Source organism: Rutilus rutilus, assembly GCF_951802725.1.
Source record: "Rutilus rutilus genome assembly, chromosome: 2".
Classification (NCBI taxonomy): Eukaryota; Metazoa; Chordata; class Actinopteri; order Cypriniformes; family Leuciscidae; genus Rutilus; species Rutilus rutilus.
The window spans coordinates 34,561,268-34,585,238 of NC_140210.1; the positions used below are offsets into that span (position 1 = coordinate 34,561,268).

The window sequence follows — 23,971 nt, forward strand, 5'->3', positions numbered from 1 at the left end:
TAAAGGAAACAAGAACTTCCAAACTGTGAATAGTGAATAAACAAGTGTATTTATCACAAAGACTGTTTCAGTCACACAATGGGCCCTAATTTAACGATCCAAGCGCATGGTCTAAAGCGCACGCCGTAAGTTCAATTAGGTTGTGTCCGAATCCACTTTTGCTAGTTTAACAACGGGAAAAATGGTCGGCGCGCCCGGCGCATGGTCTAAAAGGGTTGTCCCTATTCTCATGAGTAATGGGTGTGTTTTGGGATTTAAGTGCGTTAAACCAATCAGAGTCTCATCTCCCATTCCCTTTAAATGCCAGTTGCGCTCGCACCATGGCAGATTCGCTATTTACATGACGGAATTTGATAGTGGAAAGACCGAAGCCGTCTCCAGAGCGCAAACGGAACTGCTCGTGCGCGAGGTAAAAGTGCGCAAGCAGACCATCTACGGGACAAGCCGGATTCCACCATATCTTTATGCACACAATAATAATCTTTTACATTGTAATCCTTTTATTTTAAATATTTGGCATGTTTGTGTGCTGCTGTGCGTCCCTGTGTGTTTAATTAGCAGAGTGTACACGCGTTGTGGACCCGCCTATAGGCGCACATTACTAACGCGCTCATTAACAAAAAAAATATTGCGCCAATGACTTTAGACCAGGTTTCAGTTGGTCAATGGTGCAGTCTTCTGTATTAATTTGACTATGCGCATATCCATTTTGCACTTGCAGAGAGAGCCCGCCCACATGCTCTTCTGATTGGCCGTTTTTTTTTCTGATTTTGTCAGGTCTTGTAGTAGTGTCGCATCTGGTCTGTACAGACAAATTGCTTGTCGCTGGAATCTTATTGTTACAAAGCGAATATAACCAGCATATAAATATAATCACTTGCAACCAGTGAAAGGCCATTATTTGCCATTACAAACAGCATTTGATTTCCTAAAACTACCAAGAATTTTGCTTAGGCTGGTTGTAACTGTGGGATCAATTAAACCGGCTTTCCTAATTTACACTGCTGGTATGTAGTCTTACTTGGGAGTCTGATGCACCTCGGACCACCAGGTGTAGTTGGTGTAGTTGATGATGAGAAGGACCTGACACCAGAGCAGGACCAGAGATGGGTGCGTGGTGATGAGCTGGAGCACCAGGCTGTTCAGACCCTCCAGGGTATAAAAATGACCCCCTTCCCCCCCCTCCGCCTTCAGCAGCCTGCTGCCCGCTGCAGTGATCCGCCGGAACATTCCTGGTAGGTTTACGGGAAATAATGTGATCATTCAAACCAAGAGGAACAATTTTGCCCTTTACCGAGATCATGAAGTATGCTAAGCTGGTAAAGGGTCCTGTTTATGAGTGGAGACATATGAGATGTGGGCTCTGTGGGTGTGCATACCTGATTTGAAAATGTGGATCAAACACATGAGCAGTGTGCCCAGCTGCTGACAGTAGAACGTGTGCTGCTGCTCGCTCATGTCAACTTTCACCTGCTTCGTGGCGATATCATCCAGCAACACCCCCACCAACTGCAATAAGAACCTGACAAATAAAAAGAGATTCATAATTGCGTTAATTAATTATTAATATTGTTGCTGCGTTTGTCTTGTTGTTATGCTGACTGTTTTCTGTGTAATATTGTAATACATAGAAAATGTTCTAGCTTTATTCAGCTAATCTTCAATAGGAAAGTGATCAACTAAAGACAAAAGTGGAAATATGACTATACAACAACAACAACAATTATTATTATCACTCCTATTATTTAATATATAATATAATTTCGATTATAAAAATGATAAATGAATGAAGAAACCGCCCTGCATTTTATTAGCCGAACGAAATCCAAAATGTTGGGGTGGTGATTCCAAAAAAAGTGTGTTTTGCTCTAGCACGTCATACTTTCTCACAAAATATGATGTGCATTTCGTAGCATTTTTGCTTTCAACAACCATTTGAAAAAGTCTTGTATTATCCCATAATCACCAGAAAAGACATGACCCTGTCTTTCTCTGAGCCAGGCAATTTTCATATTTACAACATTATGCCTAATCCTGAATTCAAGGTTAGAATTATGGCCAGTGACAGAAGAAAATGCAAACCTTACCCATATGATTTCTGATAATTTTGTGGGTGTTTTTACTACATCCAAACAGCATCAGAAAAATACAGATTTTGTGAATAAGGTTTGTATATTTATAAACTTGTGTTTATTTAAAGTTCTTTGACATTAAATGGAGCATTTGAACATATTTTCCACTCCTTTGCACATTGTAAGTTAAATGATACATTTTGAATATTGATATTTTCAAACTCAGCATCATCAAAATAGGTAATATTAGGCTGTTTTTGCAAATCAGCAAATTTTTCTTTATCATCATATCATATCTTTAAATTGCAGCTTTTGCAATTGCCCTTTAATTGCACCAAGCCATGTAACGTTTTCACAACCATGCACTGTTCGATTTAATAAAAACGTTACCGACAAATAACACCGTTTTATATACTCGCCAATGCCTCGCATTTTGCACTTGGCAGTTGTTAACTAAAGTTAATTCTGCACCCTAGCTGAGGTGCTAAGGGTGTCTCGCACACAGCCGCTGTCGGAAACTAACCATGCATGGAATAAATGTATTTAAAATGTGTTCAAAAACCTAGCAATTTTTTCTCGGATTTACTTTTCAGGAAATACATTAACAATTTTTTTTATCAAATTAATATTTCATATTTAGCAGTGCCGTAGCATGCATTTGTTTTGCCACAATCACAGACTGACTTTAATAGACAGCAACCAACAATTACCTAGCAAATGTTTCCTCAGGAGGAAAACGCTGCGGCTCTTCATTGGAGTCTTCCATGTTAGCAGGCGGAGCTTCAGGTGGGGAGGAGTCATCGTCACACAATCGACGGATGGTGGGACAGGAAAGGAGGTATGGGGACAGTGAAAGCTCCTGAATACGAGACAGAATGATGTCCTCTGTGGACTGCGAGATTAGAACACGCAGGATGGCGAGAATCCCAGACACCCACAACTGCCCCGTACCCACTGATGCCTACAGAAAAGAACAGGGACACAAGATACAGGGTTAATATGCAGTCAGAATTACCATTGTTCAGAAAATATTTGTCATTTCAATAAGAATCCGCACAATTGAGAATTTGGAATGAGGGCGCAAATTTCCTTAGGCAAGTTTGTCACAAGAATTCACTGGGATTACAAATAGAAAGCTGCTTGGTTTGAAAGTGACTTCTATGTGAGATGTGCTTCATGCATCACTACACTATTGACAATAGACAATGAACCCTTTTGCCAACAAAGTTTACATTTTCTTGCTTTTTGACCGCCACTCTTCATCCTATTCAACTGATAATAATATCTATAACATCAGGAAAGTAATATGTGACTGATTCTCACGAGGGTAGATGGTGTGATGAACATGCTCTTCAGTAGCATGTCCACAGGCCGCAGAGAGGAGGGAGCCACTGTCTCAAACAGTGTGTTTAACACGCCCAATGCCTCATGGGAGTCCAGGTGCATCTGTCAAGCACACAGAAGCAAAATATGTAAAGTGCATTTACTTAAAAACTGTTTGTTAGCTTGAATTCGGAATCTGAGATGAATCTGGTGCTTGAAAACTAAAGGCCTATTTATACTTCTGCGTCGAACTGCCGCCGTAGCTACGTCGTAGGCTGTGTGTAGCGCGCGTACCCTACGGCGTACCGTGACGTGCACCTCTCCAAAAATGTAACGCCGCGTCAATTCTACGCGGACACAAGCGCTGTGATTGGTCTGCCAGAACCCCTCCCTCGGGGTTTCACATGCTCCCTAGGTGCGCGTCAACGCGGACAACGACACAGAAGTATAAATTAAAACCAACACGTTGCCTACGGCGTATAGGCTCCGGCGTAGGTCCGACGCAGAAGTATAATGAGGCCTTAATGCTATCAAGACACAAAGTCGAAACAGAGCCGCACTTGCTGTTTGCCGATCATTGGCAGGATGATGTCAGCGATCTGTCGTGAAAGCCTCTTCCACTTATCTTCATTTTCTTTATGGCACTGCTGTAGGATCAGAATAAACATCTCCAGCACCTACAAACACAAACATGAATGATTTTACACATAAATCCATGAATGTAAAGAGTACGTTTTTCCAAAACAAACACACACACACACCAAAACGGAGCGTTACCTGATGGTGTTGTACGAGGCGTAGCAGCATGGACACCACCACTTCCTTTTGAGTTTCCAGCTCTTTTCCTGCATCTGCTTTATTGGAGCCTCTCAGCACAAAGAGGTCGTGCACTATGGGCTGCAGTGCAGGGATTGCTGAGAAATGAAGAGGAGGATAACTTTTTCAATTGATTAGATAAAAGCTAATTATACATGATATGCAACCATTTCTGAATAAAAATATGAAGTTTGTTTAAGGAAGACCTATTATGCCCTTTTCCAAAGTCTTGATTTTGTTTTTGCGGTCTACTAGAATAGGTTTTCATGCATGAATGTTCAAAAAACAAATTTTTCACGTTTTACATTGTTGCAACACCTCTCTTCCCAGTCTGTCAGTAACGTTCTGTTTAGTTCCTGTAACTATAAAGCCCATCCTTTCGAAAAAGAGCTCTGATTGGTCGACTGGATAAGTGTGTTGTGATTGGTCAACCGCTTTGAGCGTGTTTCCGAAACGTCACGACCCCTACCATAACATAGTTAGAAGCAGGGTGGAAACAACAACGTCTCTAGACATGGCAACAACACACTACTAACACAAATCAACCAGGCATCATCCTCAATATTTTGCATATGCTTTGGGGCGGAAATTATTTGAATGAGGAATAATGTGACGTGTATGTTCTTGGAAGAAAACTCAAGAAATCAAAGCGTTTCAGGGAGTTCAGAAAAAGTGATTAATGATATAGAAAATAACTCCCATTGGAGTGGACTTTGTGCTTTGTAACTTTGCAGACCTCTTTTATGCTAAAACAGTAAAATGACACACTAAAGAAAGTTGAAAATGTAACTGTCTGTTCAGTATTAGAAAATAAGGAAATATGGAAACATGGTTTTAAAAAATTGTCGGTTTTCGGTTTACAGTTGTTACATATTCTGCTTGAGGATGTGAATATATATGCGTGTTGTGATTCTACACACCATGTGTTACTGCCTTCCTGCCACTGGCCATGATGCCGTCACACAGCTGAATGATCTTTGGGATGCTGATGATCTGTTTGGAGTGGTAGCGCTCATAGGACAGCAGAACCAGGAAGAAGAAAATGTTGGGCACAATCTCTTCAGAGTCCCTACATGGAAAAAAAAAAACATTGGTTTAGTGAAAACTAATGAATATTAGCAAATCTGAGCATGTGCAATTGAATGTACACTACTGTTCAAAAGTTTGGGGTAAGTAAGATTTGTTTTTGTTTTTTTAATTAATGCATTTATTGGGCAAGGACACATTAAAATGATTTTTAAAAAAGACATTTATAATATTACAAAAAAATATATTTAAAATAAATGCTGTTCTTTCTTTTTTTTTTCAGGAATCTTTAATGAATAGAAACTTCAGGTGTATAATGTTTCCAAAAACAAATTAAGCCGCACATGTGTTTTCAACATTGATAATAATAATAAATGTTACCTGAGCAAATCAGCATGTTAGAATGAATTTTGAAGGATCATGTGACACTGAAAACTGGGCTTTGTTTTTTCATCACAGCAATGTTACATTTTAAAATATATTAAAATAGTAAACAGTTCTTTTAAATTGTAATAACATTTCACTATATCATTAATGGTTTTAGTGTATTTTTGATGCAGCCTTTGTGCGCATAACAGACTTCTTTCAAAAACATTAAAAATCTTATCAACCCCAAACTGTTGTATGGCAATGTATGTTGGTATGACTATGTCACAAGGTCTTACTTGAACTGCCCCACTTCAATATACTCAAACTGCTTCAGAACGAAACCAATGAACACCTGAAACAAACACAGGGTAGTAAAATATTAGCACTGTGCAAGTATAATTATAAAAATAAAATAATACCAAGATTTGTTTTGAGCCCAATTAGTGGAGAAAAATGGAACATTGCATGTTGACCCAGTGGGAGTTTGATCCACAGGTTAAAATGACTCGCCTGGTCTGAATCAAGCAAACAGTAGTTGACCCGGAGCTGCACAAGTTGGGACAGTAGGTCCAGCACCTGTCTTTGCAGGCCCACTGAGGTGCTGGTGGTGTACTGCTTCAGAGCTTTGATCACCAGCGGCTCAAACAAACGGATGTGATTATGAATGGCATTCTGAAACACACACAACAAGTCAACTATTAGCCACTTTTACTGTAGTGAGGGGTCAAGATATCAGTGTTGTAACTGTAAAAAAGCTATACAAATATAAAAAATTATATTTAAAAAGTATATTTATAAAAATAAACCAAAAAAATAGATAAAAACTTCAACTTAGAAACTTAAAAAGTTATAAAAAGTTTAAGATAAAGTTTTACATTTTAAAATTAAAGCGAAATAGAAATATAAAAAACCTAATAAAAATGACAAAAGTACATAAAATTACTAAAATGAAAATATGAATAATTACAATAATAGGACACAAGTAATAATAAAATAACACTGCAAGGTATTGATTTAAAATAAATTTACTGTACCAGATGGGACATTCGACTGGTGATATACACATACCCAAAGCATTGTAAAAAATCATTAAATAAATAAGAGCAACAAATAATAAAACCATATAGCCTACAACAACGACTAATAATAAATAATAATACACATAATAATAACAATAACAATAATATGGAACTACTGTTAACTAAACAATACCTTATCAAACAAACAGACCCATCAAAAAAAAAAAAACTTCAACAAATGTACGACACCAAAAATATATCCATTTTAGTATATTCCTCATCTACCACAATAAATATATAATTATGTCAGTCAACATCTTTAAAATGTTGGGATATTTTTAGTTTTTTTTATTATTATAGTCACATATTATCGGGTAATTTACCTTGTCTCCTCGATGGCGGGTGACATTGGTGATACTTGACCTCAGTTGATTGGAGACTTTTTGCATGACATCAAACCACCTATAGGATCACAGAAAGGACATGTGTACTCATAATGGGCCTCTTTATATCTACAGATAAATCTCTTTGCGGAAATGTTGTTCACAAACACTCTCTCACTCACCCAGAGGCGTCCTGTTCTTGTTCGGCTTGCACCATGTTTCTGAGGCTGGCGTCTGCGAGGGCCTGGGTAAAGTGAGTGTAAGGGGCCATGAAGCAGTAATGGTAGAGGCCGGGTCTGACGCTGGTCGAGCCAAGCCGCAGGGCCTTGCCCTGGGACCGACATGGGTGAGATGAGGCCCCCTCATACTGAGATGCAAGATTGGTCCCAAATAACGACTTCAAAAGCTGTAAGCAAAGAGCAAACGGTGAAGCCCCGGAAATTCATGGTTTAAAACAGAAGAGTTAGAAATGCGCACGTCTAACCTGCTGAACACACACTGTGGCCATAGTAGGTTCCCGTGAGAAACAGGACTTGAGGTAACCCAGGATCTCTTCAACAGACTAGAAAGATAAATACAGGGGGAAAGTTTGTTCTTAATATTACTTTTGCGCAGATATCATACTTTGTTCATTGACAAGATATAATTAGGCTTTGACATCATACTTTGCCAATATCATGCAGGGTGGTCAACTCAAGCAGCTGTGAAAGGACATCAAGCGCTGACCTCAGGAAACCCCCAAACTTCTCATTGGTGTTGTGAAGGTCTAATGTGACCTTGGAAAAGAAAAGAAAAATTGTAAGCAAGATAAATCCAGTTGGGACGGACATTTCGAATTGAGTACAGAAGGTTAATATAGGCCTTCTGAAGGGAAGCGGTGCTTTGTTGTACGAAAAATACCCATATTATAACTTTAGAATGTAAAATAACTAGCTTCCGCCAGACGACCGTACGCATACTACGCAAGTCGACTTGCGCCACAAGAGTAACCCATGACGCATGTATGACGTAGGATGTAGGAGAATCGTAAGCTTAGACGCCTCTCGCGGTTTAAACACATAGGGCTGTGCAACAAACTGTAGCTCTTCTTCTATTATATATAAACCCTCCGACATTACGTTGTGTGTCGGGTCAGGGGTTAGTCTTCCACCGTAAATCGATGCGTAAGGCCGTCTGTCGGAAGCCAGTATTTATAGTTTTCTAGAATGTCATATACACCTAGGATGACTTCAGGGTGAGTAAATCATGGGCTAATTTTCATTTTTGGGTGAACTATGCCTTTAAGTACTACCGAGCATCTCATTCTCATGGACTGAGCCATATTTTCCCATTCTTGCTGTGAGATCTCGAACATGTCTGGGGGGACATATGTGGTTTGGCACTGCAAGCTGTCCTCCCAGTCTCCCTGTAGCACTGTCTTCGGCATCTTACATTATGGACATTGCAGTTAATTGTTCTGGCCACATCTGCAGTTCTCCTGCCTCCTGCAGCAGGTCTATGCCATGTTCACACAGGTGAACAGAGCGTTTTTCCTTGCGTTTTTTCAGAGTCAGTAGATAGGTCTCTTTAGTGTCCTAAATTATTGGAACTATGACTTTTATTGTCTACTACCTGTAAACTGTTAGTGTCTTAAGGACTGTTCCACATGTCCAATAATTGTTTATGGTTCATCGAACAAGCATGATAAACATTGTTTAAACACTTTCCAAAAGAGATCTGTAAAGCTTATTTGGATTGTACAAAAATTATCTTTGAAATATAGCATCCTGAAAAAAGGGGCATTTCTTTATTTGCTGAGTTTAGAAATCTTTTGAAACATTATAAAATGTCTTTACTGTCACATTTAATGCATCCTTGCTGCATAAATGTATACATTTCTTACAAAAAAAAAAAAAAAAAAAATTTGAACAGTAGTATATATATAAAAGACAAATCAACATGCTTATGACTGCAGACTTACTTTGTAGTTAGCGTGTGTAGCTCTCAGTGCATCATAAAGCTTCAGATACGGAGGAAGGTGATAAAAGCTGCCCATAGTGGTGGACTTGTTAACTGCTGCTATTGCGGTGCTGTCTGCTGCTCTGCCTGTATGAAAACACAGTGCAAAACAACCGTAAATATTCAATTAATAAATAATGAACCACACAATGAGATCGATTTCCCTTGTGTACTCAAAGCAATATAATTTATCTGTACGGCTTCAACAGGTGGCTCTGTAGGTGTAACTGTACCCGTGTTGGTTTCTCCTCCTTTCTTTGGGCTCATGGGGGTGTTGCTTGGTTCCGTCATCTCCTTCTCTTTACCCTTCCGTCTGATTGGACTGAGAGAGGGAGTGTTGGCCAATGATGGTAAAGTAGCCTGGCAGGAAGGATTAACAGAAATAATTAAGCTTTTAATATAGTGAGAAAATATGAAATATTACTGATGTGTTGTGCATTTATAGTATTATTATAATCAGACTGTATTGAATGCATTTTTACCTTGACTGCAGGGCCTGGGGGTGTGTCATCCAGCACATGGGCACAGATGTTGAGGATCTTCAGCAGGTGCGAGAACAGCTGCTCCACCATAACAACCAGAGAGCGATCATTAAGAGCAGGCCACGCCTCCTCCACCTTAGAGGGGGCGGGGTTAGACTCCTCCTCTCCTGCCCATGGACTCTTCATGCACTTTGGTGCAATAGCTTTAAAAACAGGCAGACAACAACATTTTAAATTCAAACAGATGTAAAAAAATATATATATATATAAATAATACAAAAAAAATGTGTGCTCCACAGGTGATACGTCTATCAGCTTTGGATAAACGGTATAAAATCACACTTAACCCTCTTAGGCTGTTCGCTCATTTTTGGCAGATTTTATTTTTCTTTATGTTATAAAAACAATTAAGTTTCTGTGGTACTATATGGTTATCCGGACCACACGTGACCACACGTAAATAATTTATCCGGGTTATCCGGACCACACGTGTAAACCGACTTTACGTGTGGTCACGTGTGGTCCTGATAACCGTATAGTACCGTTTCTGTAATCATTGAGGTTCAAAACTTGATGAATTTTTTTCTAGCTAATGAGTGGATATAAAAAAGTCGCATCTTGGCTGGTCGCGGTCAAAATTGACCGACCATAGGAAACTAATGAGAAAGACCATAATGCAGAGAACTTTTTTTTCCAAATATGTGTTGAATAAAATCTACATATAAGCCACAAACAAACACACAGAAATAAAAGAGTTAGACTACAAAACATCCAGAGTTAAGATTCACTTACAGAAGCATAGATTTTTACTGTAGTAAAGTTCCAAATGTTTGTTTATTTGCTTAATAACAGTGAAATTGAGAAATTTGCATGCAAATTAGAACAAATTAATTATATATGCATACTTCTATTGTCAAGACATAAGGGAAATTAGTTTTATATCATTTCATAAAAACAAATTACACTTTTACTGTTCCTGGTCAAAAAAGGCCCCCAACAGACAAGGGAGGGCACAATTTTTTCACAGCTTAAGGGGGTAAATAAGATCTGAATAACCTAAAATCCCCTTAAAACTTCTCTAACCTAAAATTTGCCAAGAATCCAGAAAAATTCCAACATAGAATTTATTTATAAATGTATATTTATAGAATATATAATTTTATTGTTACTTCAAAAAAAAGTTACACTCTTCTCAAAAATGACCGTGAACAGCCGAAGTGTGACTATTTTTGAACAGCCCAGGCGGGTTAAACTGTGGCTAATCTAATCTAAATAAGTTTATACCAGCAAGAAGGTTTCCAGCCAGTAGAAGAGCAGACTGATGGGCGGAGAGATCAAGAGGGAACCAAGCAGAGGAGAGGAGAGACAAAACTATACCGGCCACGCCAACCGTCAGAGACCTGCGCACCTCCTCACTACTGCCAGACTGAGAGAGACTAAAGAAAAAGAGCTCATTTATACCTTTGCAGAGTGAAACAGACAGATAAAACATCAAGATCAAGACATCAAATCTAAGCAGGTTTTATTCTTGGTCCTGAAGGAAGAAATTATTGCCCTAAGGTTCAGTTTATTTTGTGAGCATGTACCTAAAGGAGCGTCCTCGGCTGCGGTACTGGCTGGAGCGGTTGAGATGAAAGACAGAAGAGCTCACAAAGCCACAGTGCCAGCCTGTGCTCCAGGTGCACACTGGGAACGTGCTGGACAAAAGGAATAGAGCCTCACAACAGCCAAACTGGAGAGATGACATTAAGTAAAGAGATTAGACATTAGGTTCAAATAAGACCATTCATAATACATAAAGTTATTTCTGCAACACCAAACTGAACTATTTCCAACCATACAGAACCCCACAGAGGCCTTTCATTATTATACATTTTTCTGCCTTGTTTTGTTATAGTATGTTGAGAAAAAGTAAGTGAAATATAAGAAAAATAAGTTATGATCCTCTAAAACACCAAAAAAATGTAACCTCTGTGGAGTCTTGGTATTTAGAGACAGTTAAAGATATATATATAATTTTTTTTAATATAAAACAAAGGGTGGCCTTTAAATCAAATGTACTAAAAGGTCAGAGTTGAGGCACTCACAGTCATGGCTCTGGAAGTGGAGGAGGTGAGGGCATGAGAGATGGCAGTGATGACCCGAGAGAGGTTGTTCTCTACGGTAACATCTGGTGCGTTCTGACACAGATTGTAGCCACGGTATGTTCTGCAATAAAACAGATCATATAAAGAATAAGATTAAAGCCAAGTACACTACCATTCAAACGTTTGTTAGGTCAGTAATGCTTTTGAAAAAAGTCTTTTATGCTCACCTAGGCTGCATTTATTTGATAAAAATACAGTAAAATAGTAATATTGTGAAATTTTATTACAATTTAAAACAACTGTTTTCTATTACATCAACCCAAGAAACATTTCTTCTTATTACTATTGTTGAAAACAGTTGTGTTGCCTAGTATGTTTGTGGAAACCATAATACATTTTTTCAGGATTGTTTGATTAATAGAAAGTTTAAAAGAACCACATTCATTTGAAATGGAACTTAATGTGCCCTTAATGAATAACAGTATTTCTTTCTTTCAAAAAAACAAGCAAATGAAAGCTGCCAATTAGTTAAACACTAATTAAAGGGATAGTTCACCCAAAAATGAAAATTCTGTCATCATTTACTCACCCTGTAGGTTTGGAACATGTTGTTCCAAACCTGTATACAGTTCTGTTGAACACAAAGAAAGATATTTTAAAGAATGTGGGAAACTGAACAGTTCTGGGGCACCACTGATTTCCATAGTTTTTTTTTTCCCTTCTATGTAAGTCAATGGTGCCCCAAAGCGGCCTGGTTACAAACTTTCTTCAAAATATCTTTCTTTGTTCAGCAGAACAAGGAAATGTATACAGGTTTGGAACAATTTGAGGGTGAGTAAATTATGATTTTTGGGTGAACTATCCCTTTAAACACAACACTGGTGTCATGTAAATGGAGTATGTCTATAGTGTACCGTGTGATGGTGCTGACAGTGAACTGTGATGGAGGCTGGGTCTCGTGCATTAGCAGCTGCAGGTACACACTGCTCTGATCTCGTGCTATTGCCACAACCGGGTCTGTTTGAGCCTGGTCACAGTCGTAGAACAACCTGGGCACCAACCTGAGGAGAGAGATCGATCAAAGTCAGAGTGTGAGATTTGTGATGTGTAGCTGGGAGATTAAACGTGTAAATACCTGCCGATGGTGTTTGCTGCCACATGTCTCACACGTGGGTCATCATCGCCCAGTAGAAAAAGCACAACATCATTCAGAACTCTGTCCTGCAGTCTCAACAACTGAAATATAAAAATAAAAATGTTATATTAATTAAATATTGATTACATTTCTTATACTGTAAAATATTTTATAAATATATTAGTGCTGTCAAATCGATTAATCGCATCTAACATAAAAGTTTGTGTTTACATAATATGTGGGCATATATTATTAAGTTTAAATTTACACAGACATATATATATATATATATATATATATATATATATATATATATATATATAGTAAATATGTCTGTTTGTGTGTATATACTGTATACATACACATATATACTTGTGTGTATACAGCATATACACACACAGACACACAGATATATATATATATATATATATATATATATATATATATATATATATATATATATATATATATACATATATATATATATATATATATATACATATATATATATATATATATATATATATATATATATATATATAGATATAGATATAGATAGATATAGATATATATCAATTTAATAATATATGTACACACACATATATTACGTAAACAAACTTATGTTAGATGCGATTAATCGACTTGACAGCACTAAAATATATGTTATATAATATAAATAAAAAATACTGTTCATTACAAAAATATATTCAGGAAGTGCAGCTTTTTTTGCAGTTCAAAATTAATTTTACATCTCAGGTACAATCATATTTATGCTGAACTGCCAATATATAAAATCATAAAAAATAAATAAAAAACACATAACATTATTTAGAGAAAGATGATCCATGAATTATTACAATTAAGCATTTGTATATGGGGTAAAGTGTGTTAGATAATGTTTTGTGATGATTTTGTCTAAAAAAAAAAAATGACCAGTATATTCTTCAGAAATGAATTTACGAAAGAAAGTCATATGAAAACAACATAAAGGCGAGTAAATAATGACAGAATTTTTATTATTATTATTTTGTACTAGATAAATAAAACATGACAAATGAATCCTTCATCTTAAATTGAGAAAAGAGATATTAGAGATGGCATACCCCAGTGTAGTGATGCTCTCCTTTGTGCAACTTCTCAGTTTTTCTCTCCAAAAAACTTACTAACCTGACAAACACAAAAAAAAGCAGGCGATTTTAACATTTAGATTACGTTCAGCAGTTATAGTCATTACGCATATATGTGCCTAATAAAAGATTTTATCAAAATGTGCTTTGATATTCAATCAAATAGTACTAAGTAAAGTTTGTGTCCTCTCACCGGAAATCTATCTCAGCAAGCGTCTCTAAGAGCTCAGTGCGAACCAGCCAATAAGAGCAGTCCTTCAGGGTCAACAGATCAATGAGCAGTTGGAGGCCAAGTTCACTGAGACTGCCATTGCACAACGCCATGATACAGTGCTGTGGTTGAGTAAACACACTCAATACAATTATAATCTTCCAAAACTGACAGACAAGCATAAACTAGCATTCTTTATATGTTTATGTACAGTATATTCTCACCCTAACAGCAGCACAGGCCATTTTACACGTGACTGAAGATTCATCTTTTAGACTTCGCTGCAGCAGAGGAACAACGTTTTCGATTGTCACAGAGTTTCCTGAGAAAACAGAAAGACAGAGAATGTGAAGACAAGCCTTAGATTTTGTAAATCATTTGATCGAGCTGTAGCTGTAGCTCTAACCTGTGACCGAGTGGATTTGGGACAGCCATGTCTCCGTGTTGTAGCGTGTCTTGAGCTGGATAGCTTGGATTAAAGCCCCACACAGGATGGCAGTGGCTCCTCTGATCTGAGGATCCCCGTGTTCAATGTACTGCAGTATATCACTGATGTACTGTTGCTCTGTTGACAAACACAACAACATATTCACACACCAGCAGTTGAAGTCACAGCTTGTTTTGTTTTTTTACTTTTAATATATTTACAAAAAAGACAAGAAAACAAAAACAAAACAGACACTAAAACACATAACACAACAGAAAAACACAAATGTCAAAACAGAAAAAAATAGATGTATAAAAACAAAATCATATAGATGTCAAAGAATAACAAAAAACAGATAAAAAACAGTCAAAATAAAAAAAATAAGTTGTCAAAAACAAAAAAGGTGTCAAAAAACTAGATAGATGTCAAAACAAAAAACAGATGTCAAGACAAAACAAATTATATTAAATGAAAACCCAAGCAGATGTAAAAAAAAATAGATGTCAAAACAAAACAGATGTCAAAAAAACGAAATGGATGTCAAGACAAAACAAAAGATAGATGTGAAAACAAAACAGATGTCAAACTAACTAACTATATATATGTCGAAACAAAAAATAGATATCAAACCAAAACATGTCAAACCCTAAATAGAATAAAAAACTAAACAAAACAAAAATAGATAACAAAACAGATGTCAAGACAAAACAAAAGATAGATGTGAAAACAAAACAGATGTCAAACTAACTAACTAAATATATGTCGAAACAAAAAATAGATATCAAAACAAAACATGTCAAACCCTAAATAGAATAAAAAACTAAACAAAACAAAAATAGATAACAAAACAGATGTCAAGACAAAACAAAAGATAGATGTCAAAACACAAAACTGACAAAAGACACACATCAAAACAAAACAGAGATCAAAAAACTAAATAGTTGTCGAAACAAAAACACAACAAAAAAATAGATGTCAAAACAAAACAAAAAAACACAGAGCGGGAGACCGATGGATGAACAGGATTATTGTCAGTGTATTTCTCACCATCTGGTTGTTGTCCATCTAGTGGCTGCAGGTAGAGTTTGTTGAAGAAGGCTTCAGGTAGAAGAGCTGCTGCTGCCCCCACACAGCTAACGGCTAACGCCTTAACGCTCACACGCACCTCATTATCAGGAACCAGCCCTACTACATACAAACATACATACATGCATGCATAATATTTAATGAAGAAACACACTTTAATGTTCAAATAGCAAACACCAACACCCAAGAGCCTTGTATGATATTGTGACAAGCAACAGATTCAAGCAACACATGAGAGTCCATGTGAAGCTACAGTCATGTTTCTCACCATTTCTTTGGCCGGTGAGCAGGAAGGAGGCAGACAGCAGCCGGACACAATGCACAAGAGGCTCTTCCTTTGGATCAGTATAGTGACCAATATTTCCTTTAATCCTAGATGGCTAAACACACAGAACATATACAAAAGATTCACAGACTGTACAGTTTAACTTTGAATTCTCTGTAAAGGATCTGTGAGGACTTGAGATGTACAACATAATATGGTATGTGCATGTTCACCTTGTTGTCAAGTTCTGCAGGTTCCAGAACCTCTTCCTTTGGTATGAATCGATCCACACTGCTGTCAGATGATTGCCTGTTGTGACCTTTTCCCTCCAGAAGATGGGGCTTACTTAAAGCTATGCGACAAGAGAAAACAGAACTGTGAGCCAAAAGGATAACTAATAAAGCAGGGTGTATAACTGAGCAAGTGTACAAGTGAGCATGTGTACCCAGTGCCGACTGGGAGAAAGGCTCTGGAGGTTTGTCAGGTTGTGGAGCTGCTCCCTCCTCTTCTTCATCCTGCAGTGTGCCGATCTGCATCCCTGAGTACTGACTCTCACTGCCATCCAGCACCTACATATCACACACATATACAGTACAGATATAGATATATATTATATATGTGCCAATAAAAATGAACTAAACTCACAAACAAGCATAAACATTCACAACAACTCATTCATGCAAAGGTACACAAACAACAGTCGAACATGCAGCATCACTTTGGGGAACTCATACAAATATTGTTTGATCACAGCTTAATCATATGCATGTCAAGACATTTTTTGGGCCTCACCAACTCGCAGTTGCACTACTGATTGAGAATTGAATGACTGATTCATTAGTTATTCATTTATACAGTGGTAAGTTTCAGTCTTCTAATTTGGCTGAAAGGAGCTTGTGGCCCGTGGCTTGCGGTTCATCGATTAATCAAAACAGGGAAACGGCAAAAAAAAAAAAAAACTATCTAGTGTTATTTTAGTTTTATTTATATACTATTTTAGTATGTATTCATATTTTGAATAGCCTTATATTTACATACTTTCAGTTTTTATTTTCACTTCAGTAAGTTTATGTGCTTTTGTTGTTTTTATTCGTTTTTGTTTTCCTCAAATATTTCTATTTTATTTTATTTTTATTTCAGCTTTAGTTAATCGTAATACTCCAACTTAAACTAATTTATTTCAGCTAGTAGCCAAAGCTACATATCTAATTTTCATTTACATTTTTTTATTAATCTAAACACATTTTATTTTATTAAAACTTTGTTTTAAATATCATTTTAATTAACAATAACAACACCGATTCATCTTCAAATGACGCCCTTAAAACTGATATGACATCAGCATCATTGTTGTTGGGACTTGGTTTTTAATCATTGGTGCAGAATGAGGTAAATAAAGGCGTTTGAACACCTCAGGAGAGAGGTCGTGCATGTGGGGGCGGGGCAAATAAGGGGCGGGGTCCTATCAGGGGCGGGGACGAGCAACAATAACCTCACCCCCTGTCCTCTGCTGACCTGGTCACTACTGCTAGAGGAAGAGATGGCAGAAAATGTGGAGGAAGAAGACGAGGTAGAGAAGGAGGAAGAGGATGGCCTGTAGATAGATGTCTCGCTTTCGGAGTGTGTGTCCGGCCCTTCGGTGGGAGTTGGGGAAGGTGGTGAATGGTTCCGATTGCGCCTGCTGGTGACACTTACGAGCTCGGCGCAGTCTGAAGGCGTCACAGCGGAGTCCGGCCCCTCCGTAGTCGTCTGGGAACTGTCACTAGGGGGCGACGATGACACGGCTCCCACTGACATCTGGTTGCCATCCGCTATCAAGTCGCCGGACGTGCTGACGACCCCAGCGCCCCCGCTTGAGCTGCGGCTTAGCATGTCCTCCTCGTCTTCCTCATCTGGAGTATCAGGCCCTACACCCTGCTCTGATGCACTCAGGTCCACTGAGTCCCCCGGCTGCAGGGTATGCTGGGAGGACCGTGGCTGCTCTGTGATGATGTCAGATGTGCCAAGAGACGAAACGCCTGATGAGGAGGGAGCTTCACTGGAGCTGTCGCCACCGACCGAGGCTTAAGGAAATGTGAAAGAGTGCAACAATGCATTATTTCTGCCACACAATACATGTAATGTATTTGTTTGAATCCAATGAGTATGTAAAATTGAAATTTAACTCGATTTTTACATTTTATGAAAAATGCAAAATTCATGGCTATGATACTCTGAGTAGTTGCCATGGTGAAGGTGTTTTGTGTCACTGCTTTCCGTTTGACTATATTTTAAAATATGCTGTATTCTTTTGATGGCAAAGCAGAATTTTTCAGCATCATCACTCCAGTCTTCAGTGTCACATGATCCTTCAGAAATCGTTCTAATATGCTGATTTGCTGCTTAAGAAACACTTATTATTATCAATGTTAAAAACAGTTGTGCTGCTTAATATTTGTATGCAAACAGTAATTCATTTGTCCTGTATTCTTTGATGAATAGAACATTCAAAACAAAAGGATTTATTTGAAACTGAAATCTTTTGTACTATTGTAAATGGCTTTTCTGTCCTATTAGAAAAAAGTATTAATTTTGGTTAATTAAAGGTAATCTTACTGACCCCAGACTTTTGAACAATAGTGTATATGATATTCAGGTTCCTAAATATGCCTCTGCTCCTTCCTTTAAAATAAGTTTATGGGATTTGGTTTTCATCTGTCAGGAGAATGTCTGAAACATAACAGCACACCTCTCCTCAACTTACCTGTGAAGGATCCAGTGGTGACCTCTGCCCTCTCAGGGTCATCCTCCAAACCCTCTTCTTCACCTGACAACAGCTTACCTAAGACAATCACAAGATTCAAGGCATATCATTATAATACAATAAACATTTTCTATTCCAAGCACATTCCTAAAACTCAGATTACACATTCATTATTAAAACTAGTGAAGTTCTACCAACATGCCACAGACAGCCGAGAAATATGTCAGTAGGTTAGACGCAAAAGAAGGGCAGACAAGAAGTCACCTTTCTGCTTCCTGAGGAGGAGAGGACTGCATGTTGACCCACCGGCTGTATGCAGGAAACAGGAAGCGAAGAGAGAAGAAAACGCCCAAAAAGTCATTTGGAGGGTTAGAGGAAGGAATAAGCAGAGAATGAAAAGCACATGCATGGTGAAAAATTGGATTGCAGTGGTGCACTCAATCTTGAAGATACAGATTCATGATTAGTTATCAAACAGGATAGAAAATATTAATAAGCAGTGTGAGAAATATTAAGAGCTGAATTATTAAGAGTTGTTATTAGTAATAGTGAGTAGCAAATAACTTTACCAGGTAAAATCAATTTAACTGAAAAAAGAAAACTTTAACAATTTAACAACTTATAAAGATAACTCGTTTATATCGTTTTTACCAATTAATCTGCACTGAACTATCGGTTATCAGTAAAAATGTATGCAATAGTTTGAAAGAGTTTTTAACTGCTCCACGTTCCTCTGTGCTGTTCTTACAAAATAAAGTTTATGAAGTGGTTATGCACAAAATAACGTGCGAACAAGGTAAAATATATACATCTAAAATGTGAGCACGGTATAACTTTCATGTGATATGCAATATGTAAAATTTCATAATATTTTTCCATCCATTTCCGTTCAATTTTTTCCTCTCTCCCTTCCTTGTACATTATTTATATAAGCATATAAGTTATATAAGTTAAAAAAAAGTGTCTGTGTCAGTAGTCACCAATTTTAATTTATTCTAATAACTACAAAAATTATTATGGTTCTGTCATCATTGTTTATTTTATAATAAGATTCAGTAACATTTTACATGAAGTGGAAAGATTTCTTTCATATTATTGATTTTAAAAACTATTGGCTGATTAATCGGTTATCAGCCATGTTCTCCGATTTTAGTTATCGGTATAAACAAAATCCAATATTGGTCGACTACTACTTATTAAAGTCCCTTATATACCCAAAGCAACCCTTATTTTCCCACAAGATGCTTTTCCACTGACAGTTTAACAAAGACGACTGTCCAAACTATTGTGGCATGACCACTAATAGGATAAACGCAACGGTCTGTATGATGCAATATTTACCTATAAGCTCGAGGATGCTGCCACTGCGCGCGCGGCACTCTGTCTCTTCTCTGAAGACACTGGTGTGTGTGATTTTGCCGCGTGTGATGAGTGCGTTTAGGAGCTCAGGGGGAGGAGTGCGAAACACCTGCTGCAGAAGCTCCAGAGATGCCGTCACCACATTATGATCCCAGTGTTGCGTGTAGTGCAGGGTCAGTTCATAGACCTAAGAACACGAGATAAGGCTTTACACGTGCACAAATACACAGCCACATACAATAAATCACTCCAACACACATAGATAAACATAATAAAACAACAAAATCTAAACTTATCTGTACAACTAGAAGTTATCATAAAAATTTTCCAATTATAATGTTGGGTTTTGTGCATTAAAAACAGTTCGAATTTAGTTACATAATAATTTTAACCCTCTCTATAAACCCTAAGAATTAAAAAGCGTGCTTTTGCTATTGTACCTTAAAAATGTTAATATGTAAGTGACTCATTATTGTAAATGTCTTGATTGCCTAAAAAAAAAAATAACGGCAACCCTGCTAAGTTACTGAATGGGCATGATATATAAATGTTGGTGGTCATGTCATAACAGTTATGACATTATCACAAACATGATTTCTGAACTACATGTTTTTACATACAGTACCAAAAGATTGGGGTCAGTAAGGTTTTTCAAAGAAATTAATACTTTTATTCAGCAAGGATACATTAAATTGATCCAAAAGACATTTAAGTTGTTACAAAAGATTTCTATTTCAAATAAAAGTAGTTAATATTTTGAGGATTCTACAGCAAAGAAAAAAATTTATAATTGTATGATTGTTTCCATAAAAATATAAGCAGCGCAACTGTTTTTATATAATAATAGGATTATACATTCATTCTAAAAAATGTTTCTTGAGCAACAAATCAGCATATTAGATTGATTTTTGAAGGATAGTGTGACACTGAAGAATGGAGTAATGTTGAAAATTCAGCCTTACCATCACAGGAATAAATTACATTTAAAAAAATATTCAAATAAAAAGTTAATATTTAAAATATTATTTCACAAAACTACAGTATTTTTTATCAAAAACATTTGTAAAAAATCTCACAGGCTCCAAACTTTTGAACGGTAGTATATAATTTTCAATAAATGGTTAAGGGGGAGAAAGGAAAATCCTGTTTTCCATTATATCAATATGTTAAATCACAAAGATACAATGACGTTTATCAGCTCTGGTACCTGTATGAGTTGCTCAGGTGCAGGAGTGATGTCTGCCTCTTTACGAACGAGCCCAAAGCTGCCCTTCAGACTGCTGTTAGGAGACTGCTGCTGAACAAGGGGCATCAGGTAGCGCAACGTCAGTAACACACCCAGAATCAGGTGACTGGAATGCTCCTCATCCACCGGCACTACCAAACCTGAGAGAGAGGAAGAAAACAGGCGACTGAATGAAGACATTTGAAGCACGCGGTTTTGCCGGAGTCTGTTTGTCCGGTGTGTGGGAGGTCCTACCGAGCAGCACGTTGAGGAGCCAGGTGTAGAAGTAGTGTGTTCTGCGTGAGTGCTGACACACGCTGACAGCCGAGCTGGCCGCCGTTCGGCGAATAGTGGGAGAACTGGACTTCAGGTTGGCAACAAAGGCCTTCAGCAGCATCTAAATACATATTCATAAGTGCAACATTTAAAATGACTGCATATGAATAAGAGTAATTTAAAAAGTGAGATTTATACATTTCTGAAATCCTATTAAATTGCTTTATTAATTATAACACTGCTTTATATATAAATAATACTTCAAATATAGTTTAGGTTTTTATGCAAGTCTAGGAACACGATTGCTTACGCACACACTTTGAATTTTTTATTCGTGTGTTCCCTTGTGAATTTGTGATCCCTCTTCTGCAAAAGATTGCATTATAAGGATATAATCAGTGGTGGAAGTGGCCGAGATTCATTGGGGGGACCTTAGTTGAGGACATATTTATTATTTTTAATAGATGCAGAAAATCCCACTATATTTATGTATTCAATTATTTGCATCTGGAGGCTACAGTATTACATGGATAAAAGATGGAATTCCTCTATTTTTTTTAACTGGAACTCTGTCCCACCTCCAAATTCACTCCCTGGACTCAGTTTCTATTTCAATTAAATGCTGTTTACATTGAGAATTATAATAATCATTATTAATAATTAAGCACCAATAATAATTGAGCATTTTAGAATGATATCTGAAAGATCATGTGACACTGAAGATTGGAGTAATGGCTGATGAAAAATCAGCTTTGCCATCACAGGAATAAATTATATTTTAAACGATGACAATATTTCACAATGTTACTGTTATTTACTGTATTTTTGATCAAATAAATGCAGCCTTGGTGAGCACAAGAACCTTTTCTTTCAAAAACATCTAAACTTGTCAATAGTTGTGTATTCTGTATCATTTTTAAACTGTGGTTAACCGTTTAAGCACGCCTAAAGTGTTTGCATAGCTACGCAAATTGATTTGTCTTTGTTTCCTGTCTTCCCAAGGACCTTCACACGTCCTTGCATATGAAATGAGAACATCAGAAAACAGCACTAAAATGACAATTCCCCTATCTTTAAATGTGAATTTGTTCTTGGAAAGGGAACAGACAGTTTCTGGCTCTTACTGATGTGAGGAAGCGGAGGCTCATGGATAATTAAATCCAATCTGACTGAGTCACATTCCATATTGAGAAGATGATGTCACCACTGCGCATTTACAGCTTCAGACAGTGAGAGGAGATAACAGTGAGGGAAATCCCGCACTGAAGTGCCAAATCACAGAATTCAGGCCAGGGGAATCTAACTGACATGTCAAATGAATGAGGCCACCCTGAATGGTTCATTTTGCTGTGGCATGACCTTTGAAGGTACATTTCTACCTGAAAATCAGGTGATGTGCTCTTTGGAAACCTTTTACTTTGACAAACATGTTTGGGCTTAGGTTACAGTGGTTTCCTTTGGGTTTTTTAAAAAAACTAGCACAATGTTTCATTAGTACTGAACTCACAGACCGCATTAAATACCTTGATCTCTCCGTCATTGGCGAAGTGTCCAAGGGCAGACATGATTTTAGGAATTGAAGAAGAAAGAGTTTCCTGCACAGTCTCCTCCTGACGTTTTGTGATCCGTGTCAGACATGGCAGCAGATTCACAAGGTACGGCCTAAAAAAAGAAAGAAACGAAAGATAAAGATAAGAGTGACTGAGGATACATTCCTGTATATTTGCTGATCGATACAATTAGAAGCATGTTACAGCTTATTCTAAATCTGAATTTCACTTTGTAATGAATAACCCAGGATCAGTTTCACTTGTTTCTGAACAGACCAATGGAAGTAACTGACTTTAAGTCAATAAGCATACCTGCATTTCTGTGGACGCACCAGGTGAGCAAGCTCAGCAAACCTCCACAGGGCTGCCCGCAGACTCCGAGAGGCAGCGTTCTGTGACAATAGACAGAGTAATGCTCGGTTAGCGATCAGTACAGGTCATTAGAGAGAACAAGACTATCTATAAAGTCTACTCTGCCAGTCAAAAGTTTGGAATAGTTAAGACTTTAATGTTTCTGAATCAAGTTTCTTCTGCTCACCAAGGCTGAATTTATTTGATCAAAAAACAGTAATATTGTGAAATATTACCATTTAAAATAAATGTTTTCTATTTGAATTTATGTGAGCTGAATTTTCTGCAGCTGTTACATCAGTCTTCAGTGTCACATGATCTGTCAGAATTCATAACATGCCGATTTAGTGCTCATTTATAAATTATTATTAGTGTTATGTTATTATTGCTGCTCATATTTTCAGCAGTTTTCTCTTTGAGCCAAAAACACCATTTTCCGCAGCCGAAATTTCAGTGCATCCCTAAAAAAAGCCAGACAAACTTTTGTTCCAGGTGAGAATACATCCAAACCCATAAAGAGAATGCAATCTGATTCACCTTTTTAATCTCTTTGTACAGTTCAAGCTGCAGTCTAGGCAAGTTGGAATCCATCAATGCCTGAAAAGAAAAACATATATATTTTCTAAATGTCATAATCATTT

At 37.3% G+C, this 23,971-nt stretch overlaps 1 protein-coding gene across 4 annotated transcripts in view; it reads right to left on the bottom strand.

Moving 5' to 3' along the window:
• Positions 1-23,971, bottom strand: part of htt (huntingtin) — a 48,202-nt gene that overhangs the window by 18,641 nt on the left and 5,590 nt on the right. For 2 of the 4 annotated variants that reach the window (XM_084402018.1, XM_084402016.1), the window contains exons 4-40: positions 23,868-23,927; positions 23,292-23,371; positions 22,953-23,091; positions 21,409-21,550; positions 21,136-21,314; positions 19,911-20,115; positions 18,570-18,647; positions 17,522-17,889; positions 16,272-16,395; positions 16,060-16,178; positions 15,830-15,941; positions 15,523-15,663; positions 14,455-14,613; positions 14,273-14,370; positions 14,031-14,170; positions 13,814-13,877; positions 12,711-12,811; positions 12,490-12,636; positions 11,576-11,696; positions 11,075-11,220; positions 10,773-10,924; positions 9,489-9,691; positions 9,240-9,366; positions 8,969-9,093; positions 7,674-7,784; positions 7,493-7,570; positions 7,191-7,414; positions 7,009-7,087; positions 6,117-6,278; positions 5,903-5,958; positions 5,132-5,280; positions 4,173-4,309; positions 3,956-4,072; positions 3,396-3,518; positions 2,783-3,033; positions 1,380-1,522; positions 1,022-1,232 (exon numbers count right to left, since the gene is read on the bottom strand). In XM_084402018.1, coding sequence (XP_084258144.1) covers positions 1,022-1,232; positions 1,380-1,522; positions 2,783-3,033; positions 3,396-3,518; positions 3,956-4,072; positions 4,173-4,309; positions 5,132-5,280; positions 5,903-5,958; positions 6,117-6,278; positions 7,009-7,087; positions 7,191-7,414; positions 7,493-7,570; positions 7,674-7,784; positions 8,969-9,093; positions 9,240-9,366; positions 9,489-9,691; positions 10,773-10,924; positions 11,075-11,220; positions 11,576-11,696; positions 12,490-12,636; positions 12,711-12,811; positions 13,814-13,877; positions 14,031-14,170; positions 14,273-14,370; positions 14,455-14,613; positions 15,523-15,663; positions 15,830-15,941; positions 16,060-16,178; positions 16,272-16,395; positions 17,522-17,889; positions 18,570-18,647; positions 19,911-20,115; positions 21,136-21,314; positions 21,409-21,550; positions 22,953-23,091; positions 23,292-23,371; positions 23,868-23,927 — 5,171 coding nt within the window. Of the gene's footprint in view, positions 1-1,021; positions 1,233-1,379; positions 1,523-2,782; positions 3,034-3,395; positions 3,519-3,955; positions 4,073-4,172; positions 4,310-5,131; positions 5,281-5,902; positions 5,959-6,116; positions 6,279-7,008; positions 7,088-7,190; positions 7,415-7,492; positions 7,571-7,673; positions 7,785-8,968; positions 9,094-9,239; positions 9,367-9,488; positions 9,692-10,772; positions 10,925-11,074; positions 11,221-11,575; positions 11,697-12,489; positions 12,637-12,710; positions 12,812-13,813; positions 13,878-14,030; positions 14,171-14,272; positions 14,371-14,454; positions 14,614-15,522; positions 15,664-15,829; positions 15,942-16,059; positions 16,179-16,271; positions 16,396-17,521; positions 17,890-18,569; positions 18,648-18,833; positions 18,863-19,910; positions 20,116-21,135; positions 21,315-21,408; positions 21,551-22,952; positions 23,092-23,291; positions 23,372-23,867; positions 23,928-23,971 lie in introns of those variants that run through there. The other 2 variants (XM_084402017.1, XM_084402019.1) reach the window with 2 other exon arrangements.